Source organism: Aquarana catesbeiana, linkage group LG04, assembly GCF_042186555.1.
Source record: "Aquarana catesbeiana isolate 2022-GZ linkage group LG04, ASM4218655v1, whole genome shotgun sequence".
Classification (NCBI taxonomy): domain Eukaryota; kingdom Metazoa; phylum Chordata; class Amphibia; order Anura; family Ranidae; genus Aquarana; species Aquarana catesbeiana.
This window is the reverse complement of record NC_133327.1, coordinates 552,679,427-552,704,396: the sequence shown is the minus strand read 5'-3', so window position 1 is coordinate 552,704,396 and position 24,970 is coordinate 552,679,427. Positions and strand designations below refer to the sequence as shown.

Here is a 24,970-nt window from a genome sequence, read left to right as displayed (position 1 = left end):
CAATACTCTGCAATGCCCTGCCAATACTCTGCAATGCCCTGCCAATACTCTGCCAATACTCTGCCAATATACCCGCCAATACCCTGCTAATATATTATTACAGTGGGGGAGATTGTGGATATTACAGTGGGGGAGATTTTTTTTTTTTGTTGATTCGAAAATGATCCGAACCGTGACTCCTGATCCGAGGAACGATACGAACCGTGATTTTTTGATCCGTTGCACCCCTACCAGGTATGCCACCCTAGACCACCAGGGATGCCAATCAGTGCCCACAATGGATGCCAATCAGTGACCAAAATGGGCATCACTGATTGACAGGCATTATTGTTTGGCACTGATTGGCATCCATCAGTACAATACATTGCAGTACATCAGTGCCACCTATCAGTGCCCGTCAGTGCCACATATTAGTGCCCATCATCAGTGCCCATCAGTGCCACCTCATTGGTGCCACCTCATCGGTGCTCATCAGTGCTGCCTTATCAGTGCCCGTCAGTGCAGCCCCATCAGTGAAGGAGAAAACTTACTTATTTACAAAATTTTTGTAACTGAAACAAAAAAAACATTTGTTTATTTCAAAATTTTCAGTCTTTTTTTTATTTGTTTAGCAGAAAATAAAAATCCCAGAGGTGATCAGATACCACCAAAAGAAAGCTCTATTTGTGGGAACAAAATGATAAAAATGTAGTTTGGGTACAGTGTTGTATGACCGCGCAATTGTCATTCAAAGTGTGACAGCACTGAAAGCTGAAAATTGGTCTGGGCAGGAAGGTGTATAAGTGCCCTGTATTGAAGTGGTTAAAAACAAGGGGTTTAGTTTGTTCACTTTTGAAAATATGTGGGGCAGAAGGAGCTGGCCTTTCAGTCGTCCCCTAGGCATAAACCAACATTTAACCCTTGCAGTGCAGGTACAGCCGCACTGCAAGAGAGGACTTGCCTATCCTGGGGCTCATCTTTAAGGATCATTGCCGTACGCGCATACGTGTGTGTTTAAGTACATATGTGCATAAAACTAGAGATGCCCTGAAATTTCAGCGGCCGAAACATAATTTTGCCGATAAAGAAAGAGAGAAAAAGATGCCAATAATGACACATGCTATTTTGTGGCAATTTTACTGTGCTTATGGTGTGATTTTCATGGGTCATGTGACTCAAAAACAGCATCAAAAACATAATGGGGTGCGTTTATCGATGCGTTCTTGCTGCGTTTTCAATGCATCTCAACGGGAAGGTGCGTTTTTGGTGTGTGTGTGTTTTTTCTTTTTTTAACTGACCAGAAATGCAGCAAGCAAGATTTTTAACACCACAATGAAAGCGCAACAGACCAATGTAAAGACGTACAAAGAATTTAAAGGGATGCATTTTTCTTAAGCTTTTCTTGTGCTAAAGGTGCCGATAGTGGCTGACAATAAATTCATATTCATTTAAATTCATGATATTAAAAAGTCAAATATAACACAATTTCATATAAAAAAAATATATATTTTTTTTAAAACTGTTATTATCAGGTTGCCCAAGTGCAAAATGATAGGGAACCATCAGCTCACTATTGTATATGCGCTGCACCATCAAGTTGATGTGCATAACGAGTGCAGCGTCCCTTAAAGTGATTGTAAAGGATCGTTTTTTTTTTTGTTTGTTTTTTTTTTTAAATAGGATGCATTAAGGTGAAAAAACATGAAGGTTTACAACCCCTTTAGGATGCAGGCTCACCAGCTATGGTGCGGTCTCCGGGGCTTAAAATTCTAACAAAAATAGAGCAGTGGAAAGAAGACCCCCCTGAGAAAGGAAGTCACGGGCGGACCAAGCTGATTATTAAGGGAACTTTATTATTGCAAAATTAATGAAAACAAGAATACAAAAACTAGGTACCCACCACAAACACCTAGACTAATATTAAAATAAGACAACGTTGTCTATATAAAATCAGCTGCGTCACGTATACATCAGACACACACACCCTATTTACACCCAAGTGAATAGGCGGTTAGATAGGCACGTAAGTCCTGGTGATTGGGACCATCAATAAACATGCATATCCTGTCATTATTAATCATCAAGCCCTCAGCTGGGGGATAAGGAGGTAATTTATTGGGAATTCACACACTTGAAAAGTAGACCCTATAAAGAGCGATACCACTGGGTTAATTTAGTTGACTCTTATTCCACTGGTGATAAACACTGTATAGAGGGTGGCATATAGCCACAATTAGTCAACAATTCGTTCAGGTTTTCAGCTTCAGGCCAAGCCGTATAAGCAAGGGTAACCAAGTGTAAAGTTTATTTAATTAGATTAGTGGGTAAAGCTCATCTGCAGGTCAGGACAGAAGTATTGTGCAATGATATAGACAATCACAGGACCACTGGTCCGCTCACCCAACCGTTGTGGACAAGAGTCTAATAGCTGGCAAGTGTCCCAGGTATCTCCAAAGGATGCTGCCTATAAGGGGATCTCGCACTGCACAGATCCTGTAATGCAGCGTGCCTGATTGCCACACGGAAGTCCAGGGAGATCCACATTGTACTTCTGCTGATACCGCTGTAGCGATGTAGCGTTGTGAAACCGTCGAGGCACGCCGTCCTTATATCTCAGCTGGAGATAGCTCCCACTATCCTCATAGTGTGTGGTGCGCTTGTGCTGAAGTGACGCGGTGCGTCATCAGTGGCGTATATCACGTCACTGCCATGATGTCTTTGCTGACATGTTTCACCCAATCACATGGATTTTATCAAGGATGGGAGGAATCAGAAGCAGTCGTATATACACTTTTTCACACATCACAAAGTTAATTGTAGGCTCCAATTCCCACAAACGACCACTAGATGTCAACCTCCAAATTACACAATACATATTCATTGTGCTGCTAGACAGAAGGGCTCACATAAGGCATATCATAGCAAGCAAGTAGCTTTGACAGTGCTGAGGGGATCAGGGCACAGAGGGAAAAGCAGAGCCAGAGTACCAGGGCTCCCAGGGTAATGAGACAGTTGGAAATACTGTAGAGGCGTTAAAGTGACATAATATACCTGTCTATGACTGGCTGCTCTATGGGTATTCCCCATCTACGGTCAGAGAGGACAAATCTGTCCACCAAACTGGAATTTATGCCTCTTACACAGATTGTAAGTTATGGCCCTAATTAGCGTTCAAGAAAGGGCTGGAAACTGCATTCTGTATTCAGGCCCGGTGGCGCAAGCGTTTTAAGCCTGAATATCCACATTTTTTCTTTTTTTAGCAGGATGGTATCAAAATTACCTCTACGTGATGGCAAATTCAGGATATGAATCCCCTTAATACTGATACCATCCGTGCTGCCCCCATGGAAATCTACAAAATGTAATGCTAGTGGGGACATATCTTTTCTTGTTCTCCTCCTTGTTTGAATTTTTGATATTTCTTAAGTGTTCACCAATGTGAATTAGGAGTTGTCTCTTGGTTTTTCCTATATAGTACTTCTTTACATGGACACGCCAGCATGTAAATCACTCACACAGTTGATGAAATTTTTAATCTGCAAAACCACACTCCGATTCGCATCGGTGAAACTTGCAGTTTTCTCAACAAATCTACACATTTGACAGTGCCCGCATGCATACATTCCTTTGAGAAGAGGTAGATCAGTCAGCCAGTTTGTGGTCCTTCCCCTAGTGTGTTCAGAATTAACTAAGGCACCCTTAAGGTTTGCGGGCTCTTCTGGCGACTAGTGTTGGGGATGGGGACCTACAATGTCAATTAAAGCAGGAGATTTCATGAGAATTCCCCAATGTTTTTGGGGTACATTTCTCACTTGTTCCCATTGTGCCCCATAGGTAGTGATTATCCTCAGAGGGGGTTCTTTACATGGTGTCTTTTGGGTTACCTGCTTTTTGACAAGGAGGTCCCTCCTGTCTTTTGCCCAGGCCTTTCTCCGCTCCTTTTTGAGGACTTTGAGAGTAACCCCTGTCTCTGAATATACCAAACATCTCTCCTGCTTCCCTCTGAAAATCAACATCCCTGGAGCAATTCCTGCGAAGCCGCAGGAACTGACCCACAGGAATTCCCTTAACCAGATGATCTGCGTGATGGCTGGAAGCCTGCAGAAGCGTGTTTGCTGCGGTCGGGTTTCTGAAGGTACAAGTAGTTATTCTGTTGCTGGCTATGGAGATTTTTAAGTCTAGAAACTCATCCATAGACGCTGATGGAGAGAAGGACAGCCCCTTGCTTAAAAGGTTAATGTGTCTTTACTCGAGTGGGAAGTTTGATGGACTAATAACCCTCATATCGTTTGTACTGGGTGCACTGATGGAGCCAGGGTTTCACACCCCTCTAATGCTTTGTGCTGGGTGTTCTTATCTGCTTTTGAGTTTTGGGAAATGTCCCCCTGGTGTTGTCTTTCCTTCCTCTTCCTCGGCCTTTTATGTTTAATCTTCCCTTGTCTTTGGGAAAATCCCCCAAAAGGCCCAGGTCCATGACTTCAGCCTCCTCCACATGTACAAAACTAACAGTTTTGATATTGTCACCGTTTTCACTAGCTGAGGAATGCTTTCTATTTCTGGAGCGTGTGGTAGATCTATGTCTATTATGCCTACTCTGGCTCCGTCCTCTGGGTACTGTGAGATCAATTTTTGTTTGTTGTTTTATGACATGCATTGCCCTTCCATGTGCTCCTTGCTGTAAAGGCCAGTTATAGGTTGAACGAATTACTGACTACTTATGGCTATATGCCACCCTCTATACAGTGTTTATCACCAGTGAAATAACAGTCAACTAAGTTAACCCAGTGGCATTGCTCTTTATAGAGTCTACTTTTCAAGTGTGTGAATTCCCAATAAATTTCCCCCTTATCCCCCAGTTAGGGGCTTGATTGGTTAATAGTGACAGGATACCCACGTTTAGTGATGGTGCTAGTCACCAGGACTTACGTGCCTGTCTATAACCGCCTATTCACTTGGGTGTAAATAGGGTGTGTGTGTCTGATGTATACGTGACGCAGCTGCTTTTATATAGACAACGTTGTCTTATTTTAATATTAGTCTAGGTGTTGGTGGTGGGTACCTAGTTTTTGTATTCTTGTTTTCATAAATTGTGCAATAATAATAAAGTTCCCTTGATAAGCAGCTTGGTCCACCCGTGACTTCCTTTCTCAGGGGGGTCTTCTTTCTCCTGCTCTATTTTTGTTCGACCAAGTGCATCCTGAATTTTCGGTTTTGGCACCAAAATTTGCATTTGATGCAACTCTAGCAAAAATGACTGCTAACCTGCATGCTGAATGCAGGTTTGGGGCATTTATTTTATACCCTGAATGCTGCACGCAAATATGCGCATAAATGCGCTAAAACGTCTGCTGCATGTGCATGGCAATATTAAATAACATGCAGTGCGTTTATGGACTTAATGTGCATGAGCCCTAAGTCTAGGTTCACATCTATGCGGCTGCGCTTAATGCGTTTTTCAGGCATGTTTTGCGTTTTTGAACCCTCGTTCTCTGTGCATTTTTGTATACAGTTTTTATGCATTTAGCATTTTTTTCTCTTTAAACACACTGTAAACACACTGTATATAGCTAGTTGCTAAGGTGGGGGCTGGGAAGCCGGCCGCCGAGTTCTTAACAACCGATGAGTCATCAGCTGTCAGCGGGGTTTCCTGCTGACAGCTAAATGTAATAGCAAAAAGAAAATAGCGAATTTTGTTTTTTAAAAATCGCAAAAAAACAATGTACCCGATACCCATTCACATGGGGGGGTGGGGGTGGGATCTGGGGGCCCCCTTATTAAAGGGGAGCTTCCAGATTCCGGTAAGCCCCCCCGCCCGCAGACCCCGACAACCACCGGCCAGGGTTATCGGGAAGAGGCCCTTGTCCCCATCAACATGGGGGCAAGGTGCTTTAAGCACCCATCCCCCCCCCCATGTTGTGGGCATGCGGCCTGGTATGGTTCAGGAGGAGTGGGGGGGGGAGCGCTCGCTCGTCCCCTCCCTTTCCTGACCTGCTCGGCTGCAAGGTTGGAATTTATTTTGGGGGGACCCCACGCCATTTTTTTGGCGTGCGGGGGGGGGTCCCCTCCGAATCCATACTAGACCCGATGGACCAGGGGGGACCCCGCGCCTTTTTTTTTTTTTTTTTATATTGGTCTGTCAGTGGGGAACCCCTGATTACTCATCGGTTGTTAAGGACACGATGGACGGCTTCCCGGGCCCCTCCTTAGCAACTAGCTATATACAGTAGTTTAAACAGAATAATAAGAGACACGAAACACATCAAAAATCGCATCACAAACACAACACTTGCATTTCTGGTGCGATCCCATCGAAGTCTATTACACGTAAAACGTGGGAAAAAAGTCCCTGACCCTTACCAAAAATGCACCGGCCCCAAAACACGTAGATATGAAGGTGTAACATAGGAAACAATGTTAAGTGGACTGTAGTGCGTTTCTGCAAATTGCAAAACACATTAAAAAACACATATGTGTGAACCTAGGGTGAATGGGCAGAGCAGGTGAACTTTCTCTTCTGTGTGTGTTTTTATAGTTCCTTCTCTAATCCCCCCAGCAATAAGGTGAATTGACAGTGTCAGTACAGTATGATCTCACTGGCAGACATAACGTCTATAGAATTTTCTGCAGAATACATCAAAGGTTCCTGCCGAACCTACATTCAGACAGTACGGATGTCGTTTCGTTTGAAGGAGAACGTTTTCCGGTTCTAGCGGCCTCTTAAGTCCATATGTTAAGAGTTAATAGCTAACTGGAAGACTTTCTTCACAATCAGTAGCAGATCCACCTGGCAGGTCTGCACCGAGAGTGCCGGAGAATGGTGTTATTCCAGCTGTGCAGGGTGAATTAACTCATCCATTGCTGTCAGTGCCCTCCTTCTTAGTTCCTGCAGTCTGATCTCCCTGGGACAAGGACACTTGCACACAACAGTTGTTCTCTCACTGGAGGGAGCGCAGAGAGGGATAAAGCACAATCCACGTAAACAGTCTTCCCACGCCAGTCATTGACCACTCATTTCTATAGAGGGGGTGCTCGGCCCCCTCTCCAAGCCTAGGAAGCAGGCATGCGATGGGCTAGAAGGGGCCGAGCTAAGGAAGAAATAGCCGGGCACTGTTGACGGAAAAGATCTTGGCAGGGTGTGTTTTGTTAATAATTCTGTGGCTTGCAGAGGAATTTCCTACAGACTACGCTAACCATTAACATGTCTTTCTTCTCAGAAGAGCTGGGAAAACAGAGGAGCCGTCCAGAAGAAGACTGCCCGGATGACAATGGAAGTGTGCTGGCCGGGGGAGAGCTTCTTTAAGGTAAGAGGAAACCTGGCGTACTGTACTTGTTGTGAATGAGCAGCTGGTGCACAGAAGTCTCGCACAGGCGACGCTGTCAGCTGCAGGAACACGGGCTCTCTGCGATGAACCGATCCAGTAAGACTTTTATTTAGACATCACTCTTTATTCTTTCATTGCCATCAGATTTAGCTTTTATTTTTTTTATTTGGGTTAATTCATTTCACTGAATAATTAGAAATGGGGAGTTATAGACGATAAGCTGTATGCACTAGAGGGGAAAGACAACTTTAGCAGCATAAAAAGTAAAGGCTGGTAGTACAAAGGAGAAGGGCGATGGGGGCACAACATGTTCCACCGACCTGGAAGAAGCATGCGCAAGTCAGAATGCCAGACATACTGTATAATTGGATTGGCCTTACAGCCAGGTAGTTTGCATTTTCAGTGGGAGAGGTCTTTTTTTTTTTTTTTTAAACACAGTTTTGTCTAAGAAACTACCCAATTAAATTGCCTTTTACATACACATTTAGGGTCACATCCTGTGAGTGGTAATGTGTAGTGACAAGTACAGACAAGTGAAACTGGAGCATATCTCAGCAATTACTTGGAGAACAACAGGATGTTGCCTAATAATTTGGTGAATATCTGCTTCTGTTTGACGGTTCGTCATGTAAGCATGCTAGAATGGCAATAATCTCGTGACTGGTGGTATCGAGCAAGATCGCAGGACTTTCTGCGTGTGGCAACTTGGATAGAGGAGTCCTGAACCACTTGACACCCAGGCCTTTTCTGGCACTTTTTGTTTACAAGTAGCAATCAGTATTTTTGCTAGAAAATATCTTAGAACCCCCAAACAATAAACATTTTTAAAGCAGAGGCCCTAGAGAATAAATAAAATTTTGCAATTTTTTATGTCACGCGGTATTTGCACAGAGTTTTTTTTTTTTTTTGGATTTCTTTTTTGAATTCTCTTGCAAAAAAACACTGTACGTAACGCTATTTTTGGTAAACTGTAAAAGATAATGTTGTGCCAAGTAAATAGTCCTTTCATGACTAAGCCTATTTCTGACATTTGGTGTTTACAAGTTAAAATCTGTATTTTTTTCTAGAAAATTACTTAGAACCCCCAAACATTATGTATATTTTTTTAGCAGAGAATCTAGAGAATAAAATGGTGATTATTGCAATATTTTATGTCACACGGTATTTGTGCAGCGGTCTTTTCAAAGCAAAAAAAAAAAAAAAAAAGACACTTTTATGAATTTTAAAAAAATGAAACAGTAAAGTTAGCCCAATTTTTTCGCATAATGTGAAAGCTGATGTTACGCTGAGTAAATAGATACCAAACATGTCACACTTTAAAATTGCGCACACTCGTGGAATGACGACAAACTACGGTACCTTAAAATCTCCATAGGTGACATTTAAAAAAAATAAATAACGGTTACCAGGTTAGAGTTACAGAGGAGGTCTAGTACTAGAATTATTGCTCTCGCTCTGACGATCGCAGCGATACCTCACATGTGTGATTTGAATACTGTTTACATATGCGGGCGCGACTTCCGTATGCGTTTTCTTTGCTGTGCGAGCTCGCATAGAGGTCTCATGATGTCTTCTGGTGTATCTTCGTGGATTTTTATCTTCAATAATGTAATCATCACTGCTTCATACCTGGGATTGCGGTCAACCTTTCTTAAACCATTGACCTTAGATTGTAAGCCCCTTGAGGACAGGGGATTGATGTGAATGTACAATATATATATGTAAAGCACTACTTCAAATTTGCAGTGCTTTATAAGTGCCTGTAATAAATAACCAAATTCCAGGCTAAAAGGGACCCAGCTACTGTTGTATATAGTAATCTTTGAACCCTATAAGTTGAATGTGGAACCTGAACAGGCTATTTAATGACCAGAGTGTAGACCAGTGATGGGGAACCTTGGCACCCCAGATGTTTTGGAACTACATTTCCCATGATGCTCATGCACTCTGCAGTGTAAGTGAGCATCAAGGGAAATGTAGTTCTAAATAATGTGGGGTGCCAAGGTTCGTCATCACTGGTGTAGACCATTTGTCCACCCGCATCTGTCTGATTGTTCACAGCAATCAATCAAAAAGTGAAGGCAGCCCATGCACAGTCTATACTCCTGCTGTGAAGGAGGTCCTGCAGGTGTCATGTTCTGCAGGGTTCATGGAAGGATCTCACCCTGGCCAGGGGCAGCTTGGTAAGGCACTGTTCTGCTGGAATGACAAGTTTTGTAACAGGTGTTATGTAGGAGTAACAGGTGTTCCACGTTGTTTTTTTCTGTTGAGAGAATAACCTCAATAAATCTTAGACCTGGCCACTTGAGTCCATCTAGTTTGATTTATATTTAAGCCTCCACCAAGTACAGGCTGCAGAGATAAGTCTAGCCTTACTGTACAAGTGGCAAGAACAGTGACTGGTCATTATTATAGGAAGCTCCTGCACAGATGCAAAGATTCTCATTGGATGACTGCACAGATTTGGAAGAAATGCACAACATTCAAGGAAGAATAAACATGCCTATTATATTTAGGCAATATTTACATGACCTGGAGTTCAGCTTTAAAGCCCAACTCCGGGCAGCCCCAATGCAATGGTTAACTGTTCATATAGTCTAGGGGAGAGGGGAAGAATTTTAATTGACTTATTTTCCCCCTCCCCCAGTAGATGATGCTTCTCCATGCTCTAGTAGTGGACTGTCCCTTGGCATCCTCAAGTTGAGTGCAAGGCTGTGGACCCTGCATTGGTCTTGATGACATCAAGACCTTAGTTTGGAGAATAGGGAGAGGACACTGCGGGAACCAGTCTAGCAGCACAGAGGAGTGGAGGATCCGGTAACTAAACATTCTTTAACAAGTCCCCTACACCTAAATGAGCAATTAATAATTTTAACGTTTCCCAGAGTTGGGCTTTCATGCAAAAATCTATTTAAATAGTCAGGCAATAGGCAAATGACTTGTCACCAGTATTGCCTGTGAACTCCCTGTAGTTAATCTGTTTCCATTACTGACTTGCCATGCCTTGTTCGGTATTGTCTGTTTGGAGGTGGCCATCTTAGTAGAGGCAGGGCCTTCCTTCCCCATGTCAGAGTCTCCAGCAAAGAGAACAATGGGCAGCACAGCAACGACAACACCAAATCTCATTTCAAATCTCCTGAGACTAGCAGTCCTTTAGATCTCACTGCAGATACACAGCAAGGAGGCTGTAAACACAGGCATGCCAGGAAAATGCACTGCTAATTTTCAGAAGGAATTCCAGGCAAAATGTACATTTTTAAGGTACCACTTAGGCACAATTACCATTTCTAGATTGTCCCTATAACATAGCGTACATTCACTTTTTAGGTTCAGCTCCACTTTTAACCTATAACAAAAATAAAAGCAAGTAATTATGTAAAAATGTGAAAATCATTGCCGTAATTACCTAAATTATATGTTTTCTGAATATACGCTATACTTTCTCTATAACATCTAAACTCTTGGCGGGTTGGTATTAAAGACTCAAAGGACAATATTTTACAGCTTCTGAACTAGAGCAGTGGTTTATTTAGGCACCTGCTATTTTCGTCAGTTCAATTTTCCCATCAATTTTCCAAGTACTGCTTGGAAGCTTAGAAGCTTTTCCCTTTGCTGCAGATTTGTACAAAGCAAAACCACATGTGGAAACGTATGTGTTCTAAGCTTGGCTCTATGGTGGAGCTCTCTGCTATAGAACAAATTATGGGCTATGTAACACACTGTAGTTTTTGTTCCTTTTACAGTCTCTACAATTTATTCTAATGCCAGTAAGGGAAATGTTTACATTCCATGGTACATGTTAAGAAGTGGTCGTGCTGTCAGGTAGGATGATCTTGTGTTTTTTTTTTTTTTTTTTTTTTTTTTTTTTTTTTTTATATCAAACTTATTGGGACAATGTAAAAGAATGAAAAGTTATAGGAATGTCTCCTATTTTAGATTGGGGAAGATTTAGAACTTTTATTTGTTTTTTTGTAGTTTGAGATTTTCACTCACTAGCTGTCCCGGTGACCTCATTTTCATAGGCACAGGAAGTGGTTCGAAATTTCCAGCAGGACAGCAATAAAAAGCTAAGTGAGGGCCTGGCCACCCCCACCAGAATACACTATTTTACCAAAAGTATTGGGACACCTGCCTTTACACGCACATGAACTTTTTCTTAGTCCATAGGGTTCAATATTGAGTTGGCCCATTTACAGCTATAGCAGCTTCAACTCTTCTGGGAAGGCTTTCCACAAGGTTTAGGAGTGTGTCTATGGGAATGTTTGACCATTCATTCCAGAAGTGCATTTGTGAGGTCAGGCACTGTTGGACGATAAGGCCTGGCTCGCAGTCTCCACACTAATGCCCTGTACACGCAGTCGGACATTGATCGGACATTCCGACAACAAAATCCTAGGATTCTTTCAGACGGATGTTGGCTCAAACTTGTCTTGCATACACACGGTCACACAAAGTTGTCGGAAAATCCAATCATTCTGAACGCAATGACGTAAAACACGTACGTCTGGACTATAAACGGGGCAGTAGCCAATAGCTTTCATCTCTTTATTTATTCTGAGCATGCGTGGCACTTTGTGTGTCGGATTTGTGTACACACGATCGGAAATTCTGACAACAGATTTTGTTGTCTGAAAATTTTATAGCCTGCTTTCAAACTTTGTGTGTCGGAAAATCCGATGGAAAAAGTCCGATGGAGCCCACACACGGTCGGAATTTCCGACAACACGCTCCGATCGCACATTTTCCGTTGGAAAATCCAACCGTGTGTACGGGGCATAATTCTTCCCAAAGGTGTTCTATCGGATTGAGGTCAGGACTCTGTGCAGGCCAGTCAAGTTCCTCCACCCCAAACTCGCTCATCCGTGTCTTTATGGACCTTGCTTTGTGCACTGGTGCATAGTCATGATGGAACACGAAGGGGCCATCCCCAAACTGTTCCCACAAAGTTGGGAGCATGAAATTGTCCAAAATGTCTTGGTATGCTGACACATTAAAAGTTCCCTTCACTGAAACTAAGAGGCCAAGCCCAAGCCCTGATAAACAACCCCACACCATAATCTCCCTCCACCAAATGATTTGGACCAGTGCACAAAGCAAGGTCCATAAAGACATGGCTGAGCGAGTTTGGGGTGGAGGAACGTGACTGGCCTGCACAGAGTCCTGATCTCAATCCGATAGAACAGTGGTTCTCAACCCTGTCCTCAAGTACCCCCAACAGGCCATGTTTGCAGGTTTTCCTTTATCTCGCACAGGTGCTTTAAATCAGAGTCAATGGCTTGTTATTTTGGACAGCTATTTTATCTAAGAGAAATTCCCAAAACATGGCCTGTTGGGGGTACTTGAGGACTGGGTTGAGAACCATTGTGATAGAACACCTTTGGGATGAATTAGCACGGAGACTACGAGCCAGGCCTTCTCGTCCACATCAGTGCCTGACCTCACAAATGCGATTTTGGAAGAATGGTCAAACATTCCCATAGACACACTCCTAAACCTTGTGGATAGTCTTCCCAGAAGAGTTGAAGCTGCTATAATATTATTATATTGTACTGTACTGTATTATTGTACTGTATTATATTTTGGCAAATTTTGGCAAATCATCAGCATTTACTGAAGGCTGCCTGAATAGCAGGAGATCGCATGAGTTGCCCACAACACATACACACCCCTACCCTGAATGATTTAGAGGAGGGACATGCTCCCCTCCCAGTAAACATGTATGTTGGAAGCCAGTGCTGGACTTTAGGTTTTCTAAATAGGAAACCCATCATAATCTGTGAGTATACCCTGTAATAAATTAATCTGTTCTAAATAAATATTACAAAAAACAGTAGTTGCCAAGTGTCTTTTAATATACTAAATGGAAAAAAAAAAACCTTATTTCCCATCACTTTTTTTCCCATGGTGACAGTGGTCACCAGGACAAATAGAAGGAGTTAAACACCTCCATGGAGACACAGAGCAGTGCAAATTTGACAAAGATTCTAAACCTTCCTAACTCTATTTGAAACTTATAAAAAGGTCTTGGGTAAACATGCAGTAAATTTTTATTGTCCTTGATACAGTATACAGTTTTGCTCAAAAGTTTGCATACCCCTGGAGACAGTTTGTACCATTTTTAAAGAAAACATGAGTAAGCAGGCAAAACACACTTATATTCAACTGTAGGTCATAACAGAATGGCACAATCATAAAACAAAACATGGCAACATGTAAACAAATGAAATGACCCCTGTTGAAAAGTCTGCATCCCCTTAGTTCTTAATACTGTGTATTGCCCCCTTTAGCATCAATGACAGCGTGCAGTCTTTTGTAATAGATGTCTATGAGGCCCCAGTGCTAGCAGGTGGTATAACTGCCCATTATTCTTGGCAAAATGCCTCCAGGTCATGCAAAGTCTTTGGTCGTCTTGCATGAACTTCCATGTTTGAGATCTCCCTAGAGTGGCTCGATGATATTAAGGTCAGGAGGCTGTGATGGCCACTCCAGAACCTTTACCTTTTTCTGCTGTAGCCAGTGGAGGGTCAACTTGGCCTTGTGCTTAGGGTCATTGTCATGCTAGAAAGTTCAAGAGCATCCCATGCGCAGCTTTCATGCATAAGAATGCACATTGTCTGACAGTATTTTCTGATAACATGTTACATTCATCTTACCATCAATTTTCACAAGATTTCCCATTCGTTTAGAGCTCACACACCCAAACATCAGTGAGCCACCACCATGCCTCACAGTGGGGATGGTATTCTTGTTGTTATAAGCCTTGTTAACCCCTCTCCAAACAGAGTGCTTATGGTTGTGACCATAAAGCTCTATTTTGGTCTCATCACTCTAGATTAGTATTCCAGAAGCTGTGAGGCATGCCAAGGTGTTGACAGGCATATTGTAACCGGGCTTTTATGTGGCATTGGCACAGTAAAGGCTTCTTTATGGCAAGTGGACCATACAGTGCATTTTTGTTCAAGTATCGTCGTATTGTGCTTCTTGTAACAACCACACCAGATTTTTTCAGAGCAGCCTGTATTTCTCCTGAAGTTACCTGTGGGTTTTTGTTTGTATCCTGAACAATTCTTCTGGTAGTTGTAGCTGCAGTGTTTCTTGGTCTATCTGACCTTGGCTTGGTATCAAGAGATCCCCAAATTTTCCACTTCCTAATAAGTTATTGAACAGTACTGACTGGCATATTCAAGGTTTTGGTTATCTGTTTATAACCTTTAGCATCTTTATTCCATGTCTTTGTTATGCAGGTCTTTTGACAGTTCTTTTCTGCTCCCCATGGATCAGTATCTAGCCTGCTCAGTGCATCCACGAGAGAGCTAGCAAAACTCATTCACTATTTATACACAGATACTAATTGCAACTTAAAAAGCCACAGATGTGGGAAATTAACGTTTAATTGCCATTTTAACCTGTGTGTTAACTTGTGTGTCTGTACCAAGGCCAAACATTCCAGGGTATGTAAACTTTTGATCAGGTTCATTTGGGTAATTTCTGTTATTATTATGGTTTAAAAAGGAGCCAAGCAGCTATGTGATAATAAATGGCTACATATGATCACTATCCTTAAATAAAAGAGTTTTTTTTTAGCATGATCAGTCATATTTTTAATACACAGATGCTAGCGCTCAGGATGCAGGTAGGGAAGCACAACTAAAATAGGGGCAATAGGTAAATGTAGGACAAGTCCAGGGGTAAGGGTTAAAAAATGTCCAAGTAGATTGAGGGGAAATTTCCGTGAAGGTGGATGTTATGACATCTCGGGGATAAGACCAGCACTGAGGGCACAGCTTTTCACATGAGCGAAGCCAGCTCTGGCAGAAAACACAAGAAAAAAAACAAAAAAGCGCCTCTGAGTGCAAGGTTTAATGTTACAGTAGTATATTATCCAACACTTACATCAAAGTAAAGGATGACAAGCTCATGGGAAGCGAGATCTCCCGGGTTGGTCTCCAACGTCTCTGGTGTGTCCTGTATGAGCGGAGTGTCCAGCTGCGGTAACCGCGATGACCCAGGAGGAAGCTGGCTGATCCTCTCGGTGGCTGGAGGAGATGGAGGTATTCGGCTCTGGGGGTTGGGCTTGTGATCGTGTGACATCACCAGGGTATGGGAGAAATGCAACGCATTTCAGAGCATGCGCGAAACTCATAAGGAGCATGCGCGCTCCTTTCTCAAGTCGCAGCTGGACATTCCGCCCATGCAGGACACGCCAGAGACATTGGAGACCAACCCGGGAGATCTCACTTCCCATGAGCCTGTCATCCCTTACTTTGATGTAAGTGTTGGATAATATACTACTATATAGTATATATAGTATATATACTATATATACTGCTCTAACATTAAACCTTGCACCAAGAGGCGCTTTTCCGTTTTTTTTTCTTGAGTCATATTTTTAATATCCATGCCAAAACTTCATGATTTCTGCCAGGGTGTGCAAACTTTTGAGCACAACTGTAATAGTATCATTTTAGACAGAATTGTATTATTGGATTCATTTTATAAGTATTCATCCCTGCCAAGTAGCGAGTCGCAGCCTGACCGTCACCCAGACTCCTAATTACCAGGAAACCGCTCCAAGTATAATCTGCCATAAATACAAATAGAGTTTGGCAAAGTGAGATAACATGAATATGATCTATTATTTGGTTATATACTGTTATATAATTATATGACTGTAATCTGTACTTCCGTCATAACCACTCTGATTAGTAAAAAAATGCTACTTTCAGCTGAAAACCAAAAAAAAAAGCGTTTAGAACTGTTTCATGATGAGGTTACGTAACTGATGAAATGCGGCCAGTCTGAGGTTGTAAATGTCCTTCAAGATGTTCTCGCTCAAAGGAGCAATTCCTCATTACACTTGCATCAGAAAAGCAGAAGAAACCACAGTTAGGCAGAAGCCGTGATTCAGGCATGGAAGCTGATTTACTAAAGGAGGAGATCACACTCGAGCCTGTGTTCACTTCACATGTGTAATAAGGAGATGGAAGAAACAGAAAATGCAGTGAATTTGATTGGGCCATATAGTCTATGTTGACTATTAACACATAACTCCTGTAGGGCTTGTTCTCACTATGTGGGTTTTCAGCACTAGAAAACTGTAGGTACACAAAGAAATATTTTGTTTGCTATGTGCCATGTTCACGCAACTCACATGAACACTATTGAAATGCGTAGAAATGCACATAAATGTAATGCAAGTAAAAGTAATGTGATGACACAAGAAATAGGGGAAAAAGTATTGAAAAAAATGTCTATCAACAATGATGATGACATACAGAAACTTGCATAATAAAATGCACATTAACATTTCATAGGGGTGCCAGTTCTTGCTGCCCCTCTGAAGGTCATCTGATTGCTTTTCAGAGGCAATTTGCAGACCTATAGGGGGCGATACTTTTTTTTTTCAAACAAAACAGTGATTTTTCATTGAAATACTGCACTGCAAACCACGTGTTTTGCTTAGGGTTGTCATGTCGTCCCCTTTGACTTTAAAGGAGTTGTAAAGGCAGAAGGTAAATGCATTCTATGCGTTAAGATAAAAAAACCTTCTGTGTGTAGCAGCCCCCCCCCCAGCACCCCCCCTATTACCTACCTGAGCCCCTTCTCTCTCCAGCGATGTCCACAATTCCCAGGCCTCAGCCATCCAGGACACTCCTCCTCCTGATTGGCTGAGCTAGAGTAGCGGCACTATTGTCTCCGGCGGCTGTCAATCAAATTCAGTCAGCCAATCAGGGGAGAGAGGGGGCGGGGCCAGGTCAGGGCTCCGTATCTGAATGGATACACGGAACTCTGACTTGACTTCGGTGCCCCCTGTAGCAAGCTGCTGGCTGAGGGGGCACTCAAAGGATAAAGGGGCTAGGAGCAGCAAAGAGGGACCCGAGAAGAGGAGGAATGGGGCTGCTCTGTGCAAACCAACTGCACAGAGGAGGTAAGTATAACATGCTCTTTTTTATTTTTTTTTAAATAACAAACGTCTACAATCACTTTAATGGGTGTGTTTGAAAGAAGATGACGCCTGTCACACTGAGCATGTTTAGTTAAATTTCCCGCAAAGCAGGTGGGCAGTTGGGGGAAGGGGGTGATAAAAACACGGAGCAATTGCTTCTTTTTACTGTCCCCAGGCTGAAAGACGTCTTAAAGCAAGACTAAATTCACTCAACAAACTTTTTTTTTTTTATTTACTTTTTATCCCTTTCTGTTCCTCTTACACAAAAGCTAAAGATTTGTATACAATTTCTTTACTTTTCTTTGTACAGTAAAACCTTGGTTAGAGAGTAACTTGGTTTGAGAGCTTTTTGCAAGACAAGCAACATTGTTTAATACATTTTGACTTGATATACAAGCGATGTCTTGATATACAAGTAGCGTCATGTCACAACTGAGTATAAAAGAGAAGAGAGGTGCAGCAATATGGTTACATTTAATGAAGGTACAACATTTAGAAACTCGCATGGTTGGTGATTAAAACAAGCACATCTAAGTATGCAGGCATCCGGGGTAAAGCTGTCCACATAGACCGTCCTCCTCACCGCCATGTTTATTGGTTTAGTTCCGCTTTAAGCACTAGTACCCGGACAAGTTGCCTGTCAACCAAATGCTGAAAGTCAGAGCTCAGCTTACTGATTACAGATTTCTTGGCAGCAGTGAGCTGCAGCCTGATGATGGGGTGCCTGGTGACCTCAAAACGTTGCTAGTTACAAGCGACGATTAAATGTCCTGTCTGCATTTTGGAATATGGTGTGCTTGTGGTGATGTAGTTTTTGGACATCTGTTGTGGCAGCACCATCTGCTAGTTCACCACAGTGCCCGCTATTTGTACTCCTGTAAGGAGTGTCCTGGATTTCCTGTGTTTGATTTATCCGTAGCATTCTGCTGTGAGCCAGAGTGGTGAAGGGTTCCCTTCATAGTCTCAAAACATTGCCCTTCTATGTGATCAAACAAAAATAAAGAGCATTGCACTTTTAAACAAGCTTTCTCTGTGTGCTGGTGACATAATTCATCTGTGACAGCCTGGGTGCGCAAAAAGCGAGTTGAATGGTGCTGGCTGTCATTCAACCCAGAAGAGGAGTGGTGGCAAGACATGGGAGTGGAATGTATGCAGGGGACAGCGCAAGAGAGAACCTTAAAGTGGTAATAAAGTTCGTTCTACCACTTGTACCTACAGGCAAGCCTATAATAACGCTTACCCGTGGGTACTGTGAATATTTCCTAAACTTGCACAGTTTAGGAGATATTCAGAGTGCATGCAGCCGGTGACATTACCGGCGCATGCACTCTGAAGGTCTGGCATACAGTGCTGGACCTTCAGAGCCTGTACCATAAACGCAGGAGTGACATCATCGCGCCCCTGGCCACTCATGTAGCCGTAGGACGCAAACCTGGAAGGAAGACTGGGGGAAGATGTCAGTCCTCTTAGCAGTAACAGCGCGGCGCTGGAGGGCTTTGTTCTTTGGTAACTCCCTCATAATGTGCTAGTATATGATGCATACTAGCACATTATGCCATTACCTTGCGGGGGATTTTTTTTTTTTTTCTCATCAATGCGGTTTACTACCGCTTTAATTTTGCAGCGAACTGCATTTTGGTGCATATTTTTATTTAAAAATTTGCTGGGCAATGCATCTACTCTATGTTTGCACATTGGTGGTCTAATAATGCATATGAGTTTATATTTCAGGCATCTTATAGTTGCACATGGAGCTAAGCACTGCCTGATTGTTGGGGATACTGGGTATTAAGAACTCGTTAACCTCATGGCTAAATAACATATATTTTCTTTTCACTATTGCTTTGCCCCTCTTCCTTTACATGAATAAAGCACTGTTTTAACAACTGTTCCACAACTTCAACATGAGACTGATGGCCAAAACAACTGTTCTCTCTGAAGCATTGCACCTCACCTAGGTGACAACGTGTGATCTATGTGAATGGCAGTATTGCACCCTTTTGGCTTTTGTCAACATTGCATCTTATGTCATTATGACACCTCTGTTTTGCCATTAAACTGTTAAGGATTTCACTTTGCATCTCAATTCCTTTGTGTAAACTGACTCATGGAGATTCCAAAATCAAAGACCCCTGTTGGGGCAGCACAGTGGATTTGTGGTTTGGTGACTTTTGCCTTTCAGCTTTAGGGTCATCAGTTCCAATCCCAATCCACTACCTGCATTGAGTTTGTATGTGTTTGTGTGGGTTTCCTCCAGGTACTCCGGTTTCCTCCACACTCCTAAGACATATTGGAAGGTCAATTGTCTAAATTGGTCCTAGTATTGGCATGTATGTGGCCTTCAGGTCTCTCTTTGGATGAACCCTTCTCCAAGTACTTGGCAGACCGGCTTCGCCTGGTCCCTAAAGAGTGGAATCCATCTGGCTTCGGCCTAGGAAGTAGACCATAATGTACCTTGCCTCTGTCAGGAGTTTTGAGCCCCGAGCAGTCCAGGGTCAGAGGCCCCCTCTCTTCAGCAGTCTGGCCATACTCTACCCTTTGAGCACTTTTTTGTGTGCTGTGTATTCACGGTTCACTTATTTTGCTCACAGGGTTTTTTTTTGACAAAGAACCGCACTAAGAAGCTTAAAAACAATGTGTATGTATGTGGGATAGGGACCTTCATTTATAATCTCCTTGAGGGCACAGATTGATGTGAACGTACAATATATAAAGTGTTGTTCAAATTACCGTATATACTCGAGTATAAGTCGTTCCGAGTATAAGTCGAGGCCCTAATTTACCACAAAAAAATGGGAAAAACTTATTGACCTGAGTATAAGACGATGGTGAGAAATGCACAGCTACTGTAAGTGGAAAAGAGGGTCAACAATGCCCATTTGCAGCCTCACTGTGCCCATTTGCAGCCATAGGTCCCCCGAACTTCAAACTCGGTAGTTAAGGGTTCCTAGATGCCCCCTAGCTGCAGCCAATATTTGGGGTCTCTGGACCCAAAGGGTCCCAAAATGACATTACTGCAGATGGACACAGTTGACCGAATTTGGGGCCCAGTATCTTGGGGCCACTTAGTGCTAAGAACCCCAAATTTGGTGTGCAAACCCAATGGAACTAGCACCATAAAATATCCAAATCTGGGATTTTTAACACCAAGTGACCCTGTGATACAGTGCCCCAAAAATCTGTTCAGAAAATGTCAAGCACTTTTCTGTGACATTTTCCGAACCGGGTTTGGGGCCCCGTTTCTCGGGGCCACTTGATGCTAAGAACTCCATCTTTGGATATGTTATGGTACCAGTTCCACTGGGTTTGCACTCCAAATTTGGGGTTCCTAGCACTAAGTGGCCCTGAGAAACGGGGCCCCAAATTCGGTTCAGAAAATGTCAAGCACTTTTCTGCAGCAGAGAATGACATTTTCCGAACCGATTTTGGGGCCCCGTATCTCGGGGCCACTTAGTGTTAGGAACTCCATCTTTGGGGGCCCCAAAGTCGGTTCGGAAAATGATTTTTTTTTGCTGCAGAAAAGTGCTTGACTCAAGTATAAGTTGTGGGGGGCACTTTCAGCACAAAAAAATGTGCTGAAAAACTCGACTTGTACTCGAGTATATACGGTATCAGTGTGATTATATATTAAAGTAAATATGAACCCTCACCTTGTAAAACAACCCATTCTGTTTAAAATCGAAATGCAAGGCAAAACGTGTGCGTGTGTGTGTATGTGTGTGTATGTATATATATATATATATATATATATATATATATATATATATATATATATATATATATATATATATATATATATATATAATATTCAGCATCACCCTGATCTTACCAGTGAATGACTGTGCAGAGGGGTCATGTCAGCAGTCTGATCATTAGAGGAGAGCAGGCTGAGTTCCCAGCACCGCTGGAGAACTGACCACAGTGTGTTCTCCTACCTAGTGTGGTCAGTTTTTAATAGAAAAACAGAGGAACTGGCAGGAACGCCAGGGATTTCACACAAAGGAAGCAATACAAAGAGAACAGGATACTTTTTCAGACAAGTACATGGTACCGCAGGCACATATCAGGAATATGAAATATTTGGTTTACATATTCTTTAATACATGTAATAAATAACGGTCAAAACTAGGGGATACATTTGGGAGCTTTCATGTCAAAACCCCTTTATAACCAGTGTTAAGATACCAGGGTATTAAATAAGTTCTTTCTCAAAATCAGACTTAGAAATGATTTTTCCACTACTGTATTCAAAATAAAGCAACAGATTTAAGTGCTGCCAATCTTTTTCAGCACGTGCACAGTAAAAACATGACACACGACAAGTCTTCACACAAAATCTTTCCAATCTGGCAGGTTTGATGCTGTAAGCAATTAATTATTTTTACAACAAACATTTTTTTTTTCGAAGTGGCTTCAAAGGTTTCTCAGCTTCAGCTCGATCTGCCAAGAGTGTATTCCTTTGGTGTGTAGCGGAATATTCCTGGGTGCATGCTGAGAATGCGGCAGATCATCTGAGGACATGGCTGTGCACAGGAGGATGCTGGTATCACGCCCTGCATGCCTTGCTGCTCACATTACAAATAAAATACTCTTCTCATTTATGAGATGGATTGTTATTTTTTATACCGTGGAGAAAGAGGTTGGAAATAAAAAATGTGATTGCATGACCTGCATCTAAAATGTAGTTTAGAAAAACACAAACAAGTGTTGAATAACAGAACTTAAAGTGAACCTTTTATGGAAGGTTCCAATATCGAAGTGAAGTTGGCTAGTACAGATCAGTTGTGACAAGTCGAACCTTGAATGAAGACATGCTGGTGGGAACTGAAACAGCACTATCTGATTGGTTATTACAAGCTCGCTATTCGTTTTAGAAGTCATATATTGTATGTTGGCAGGCTAGAGATGTGTCTTAAAGCAGTAGTAAACCACCACTAAAATGAAAAAAAGTGCTCCCCCCTGCAGGGTTAAAGTGTTACTAAACCCACAACAGTAAAATCAGTCTGTATATGCAGTAAAGCATGCTTGTTATACAAACTGTGGAACCTAAGGGGTTAATCCTTCGTATTGTGTAAAAAGACTGTTTGATCCTGGCTTCTCTGATTTCTCCCCTCCTTCCACAGTCCCCTGATAATTTCCTGATAAAACAGAGTCTAGGGAGTCAGGCTGCACATGCTCAGTTTGGTGTGTATTGCTAGAGAGGTTATTTTTTTTTTGTTTCCTTGGGAGAGTGCATGTGATCAGCACAGGGCCAATCAGCACTGTCCAGACAGAGGGTCAGGAGTCTTGCAGTCTCATAGGACAGTCAGAAAAATCCTCCTACAAGCTTTAACCAGTGCTTGGCTGGACACTGATAGAAGTCACAAGACTGCTATATATTGCTGATGAGAAAAGGTATTTAACAGTTTATATTTACTAAAATAATTGCATTTCCATGTTCTGTGTACTGTGGGAAACAAAATAAAGTAAATGTAGGGTCCTGGGTTTAGTAACGCTTTAAGTCCTACTGTTCTAGTATGCCCTGCTATGCCTTATGACAGACTTAGCTGTAAAGTAGATCCCTGTCACGCAGCGTTGTCACGGATCCCCTGCGCTGCCATCTTCCTTCCAGGTGCACGGGCACCGGTTGTTTGAATGGCTGGGGCTGAGTGTGATGTCACTCCCATGCATGCGTGTGGAAACCCTCTGCTCCGATGCGGAGCTCTGAAGGTACAGTACAGGGATGCTATCCCTTCAGAGCGCATGCACTGGTGACATCACCGGCAGCATCCCTTGTGAACGTCTCCTAAGCAGTGTAAGTTTAGGAGATAGTCACTGTACCTAAATGTAAGCCTTACTATAGACTTATCTGTAGGTACAAGTTCAAAAGTGGAGTTTACCACTTTAAAGTGAACCTATAAAAAAACAGAGCGCTGAAATTAGGTCGTAAAAAAAAAAGAAAAAAAAGCACATGAGCAGAGGTTACATTCATTCAAAACAGCTGAACCATACATATATACAGTGAAAAGTTCTGGGCAAACCTCAACTTTTCCTGTAAATGTCTAAAGTCTGTGTGGCTGTCTTTTAACGCAGAAGCAGTTCTCTCGGGTATACTTAAAGTGGTTGTAAACCCTCTCATATACCCAGTGAAGTGAACAGCCTCAGATCATACACAGAGATGAAACAAATCCTCCTACATAAATTTTACTTGTTTATCGGTTTTCTCTTTTGTACACCGCTTCAAAAGTGCTGACTTTAGATTAAATTGTTCTACATTTTTCCAGTATCACAGAGGAGAGGGTGGAGAGTTGCAGTTACAGCTCTTATACACTGTGTGAGAGCTAAATGCAAGAAAGGAACACCCCCCCCTCCCCACAGCAGAACTGTGGTCTGAATAGACAAGTTGTGTGCTGAGCTCTCCTCCCCAACACAAATGTTATGTCATGTCAGAAGTGACTCATGCTGATAACAAAGGAATGAAGCACCAGAGAGAAACGACATTTAAAGCTTAAAGATGGACAAGTAAACACTACAGATAGATGTGCTTTGTTCAGATTTCATGACTGGGGTTTACAACCACTTTAAAGTAGAACTATAGGCAAAACTTTTATTTTCATCTTGGATAGAGTAAGGGAGGGTTATGACCCATGTAAGGTTTATTTTTGCCATCTTTGTCCAATTGGGGAGATTTACCTTTACTTCCTGCCCCATAGCCAAACAAGAAATGAGAGGAAATCCCTGCAAATTAAGGGAATTCCTTGGGGACCAGAACTAGTGTTCCCATTGGAAGATTTCTCCTCTATTACTTTTCTAGGGACAACCCAAAATTTTGGATCTTCTTTTACTTTCACTTTCCATGATAATGATAAACAGGAGAAATAGGGAGGGTGAGCACAGCAATAAAAACTGACAGGTGTTCTAATCCTTCTTCCCTCAATCCAAAACTTGAAAAAAAAAGTTTTGCCTTTAGCTATACATTAATTGCAATTTCTGAACACATTTGTGTTGTAGGTCTTCTGGGGAGCTTGCCATAATTCCACAGCAGACATTCTTGCTTCCTTCGGTTTCTGCAAATGAACTCCAGACTGCTTGATGGTGATGAGATCAGCGCTCTATGGGGTCATACTATCTGTTGCATAATTGCTTGTTTTTCTTTCTGCTACAGATTTTTTTATGATTTTGGCTATGTGTTGAGACCAATCAGCCACCTCCCTTAGGGTCGGTTCACACTGAGGCAGCACGACTTACAGCGCGATTGCCTCAGGCGACCCAGGACACGACTCAGCGGCGACTTGCAAGACGACTTCTGTATAGAAGTCAATGCAAGTCGCCCCGGAAGTCGTACAGGAACCTTTTTCTAAGTCGGAGCGACTTGCGTCGCTCCGATTAGAACGGTTCCATTGTACAGAACGGGACGCTACTTGTCAGGCGACTAGGTCGCCTGACAAGTCGTCCCAGTGTGAACCGGGGCTTAAGGTGCAGTGATCAAGGCGGTGTGCCGAAAGTCGTCTGCTTTTGTATTTTTTTAACATGTGCCAATAAAAGTACTTACATTTGATAGGGACATGGAGTTGCCGGCCCTTCTCTCTTCTACTATTGTCTAATTGTTGTTCGGACAACACAGCAGCCAGATCCTATTGTGGACTTCACTTTACATCCAGCAGGCTTCCCTTTTGTGAGAGCGCTGCAATGCCTTGTCTACCTCCCTAAGGTATTGCATGAAACTCCAACATGTTTCACCATA

At 42.5% G+C, this 24,970-nt stretch overlaps 1 protein-coding gene across 7 annotated transcripts in view; it reads left to right on the top strand.

Annotated features, from left to right (window-relative positions):
- Positions 1-24,970, top strand: part of RIN2 (Ras and Rab interactor 2) — a 286,963-nt gene that overhangs the window by 100,761 nt on the left and 161,232 nt on the right. For 2 of the 7 annotated variants that reach the window (XM_073627960.1, XM_073627963.1), the window contains one exon: positions 7,194-7,280. In XM_073627960.1, coding sequence (XP_073484061.1) covers positions 7,194-7,280 — 87 coding nt within the window. Of the gene's footprint in view, positions 1-6,675; positions 7,113-7,193; positions 7,281-7,339; positions 7,398-11,044; positions 11,124-24,970 lie in introns of those variants that run through there. The other 5 variants (XM_073627965.1, XM_073627964.1, XM_073627962.1 and 2 more) reach the window with 5 other exon arrangements.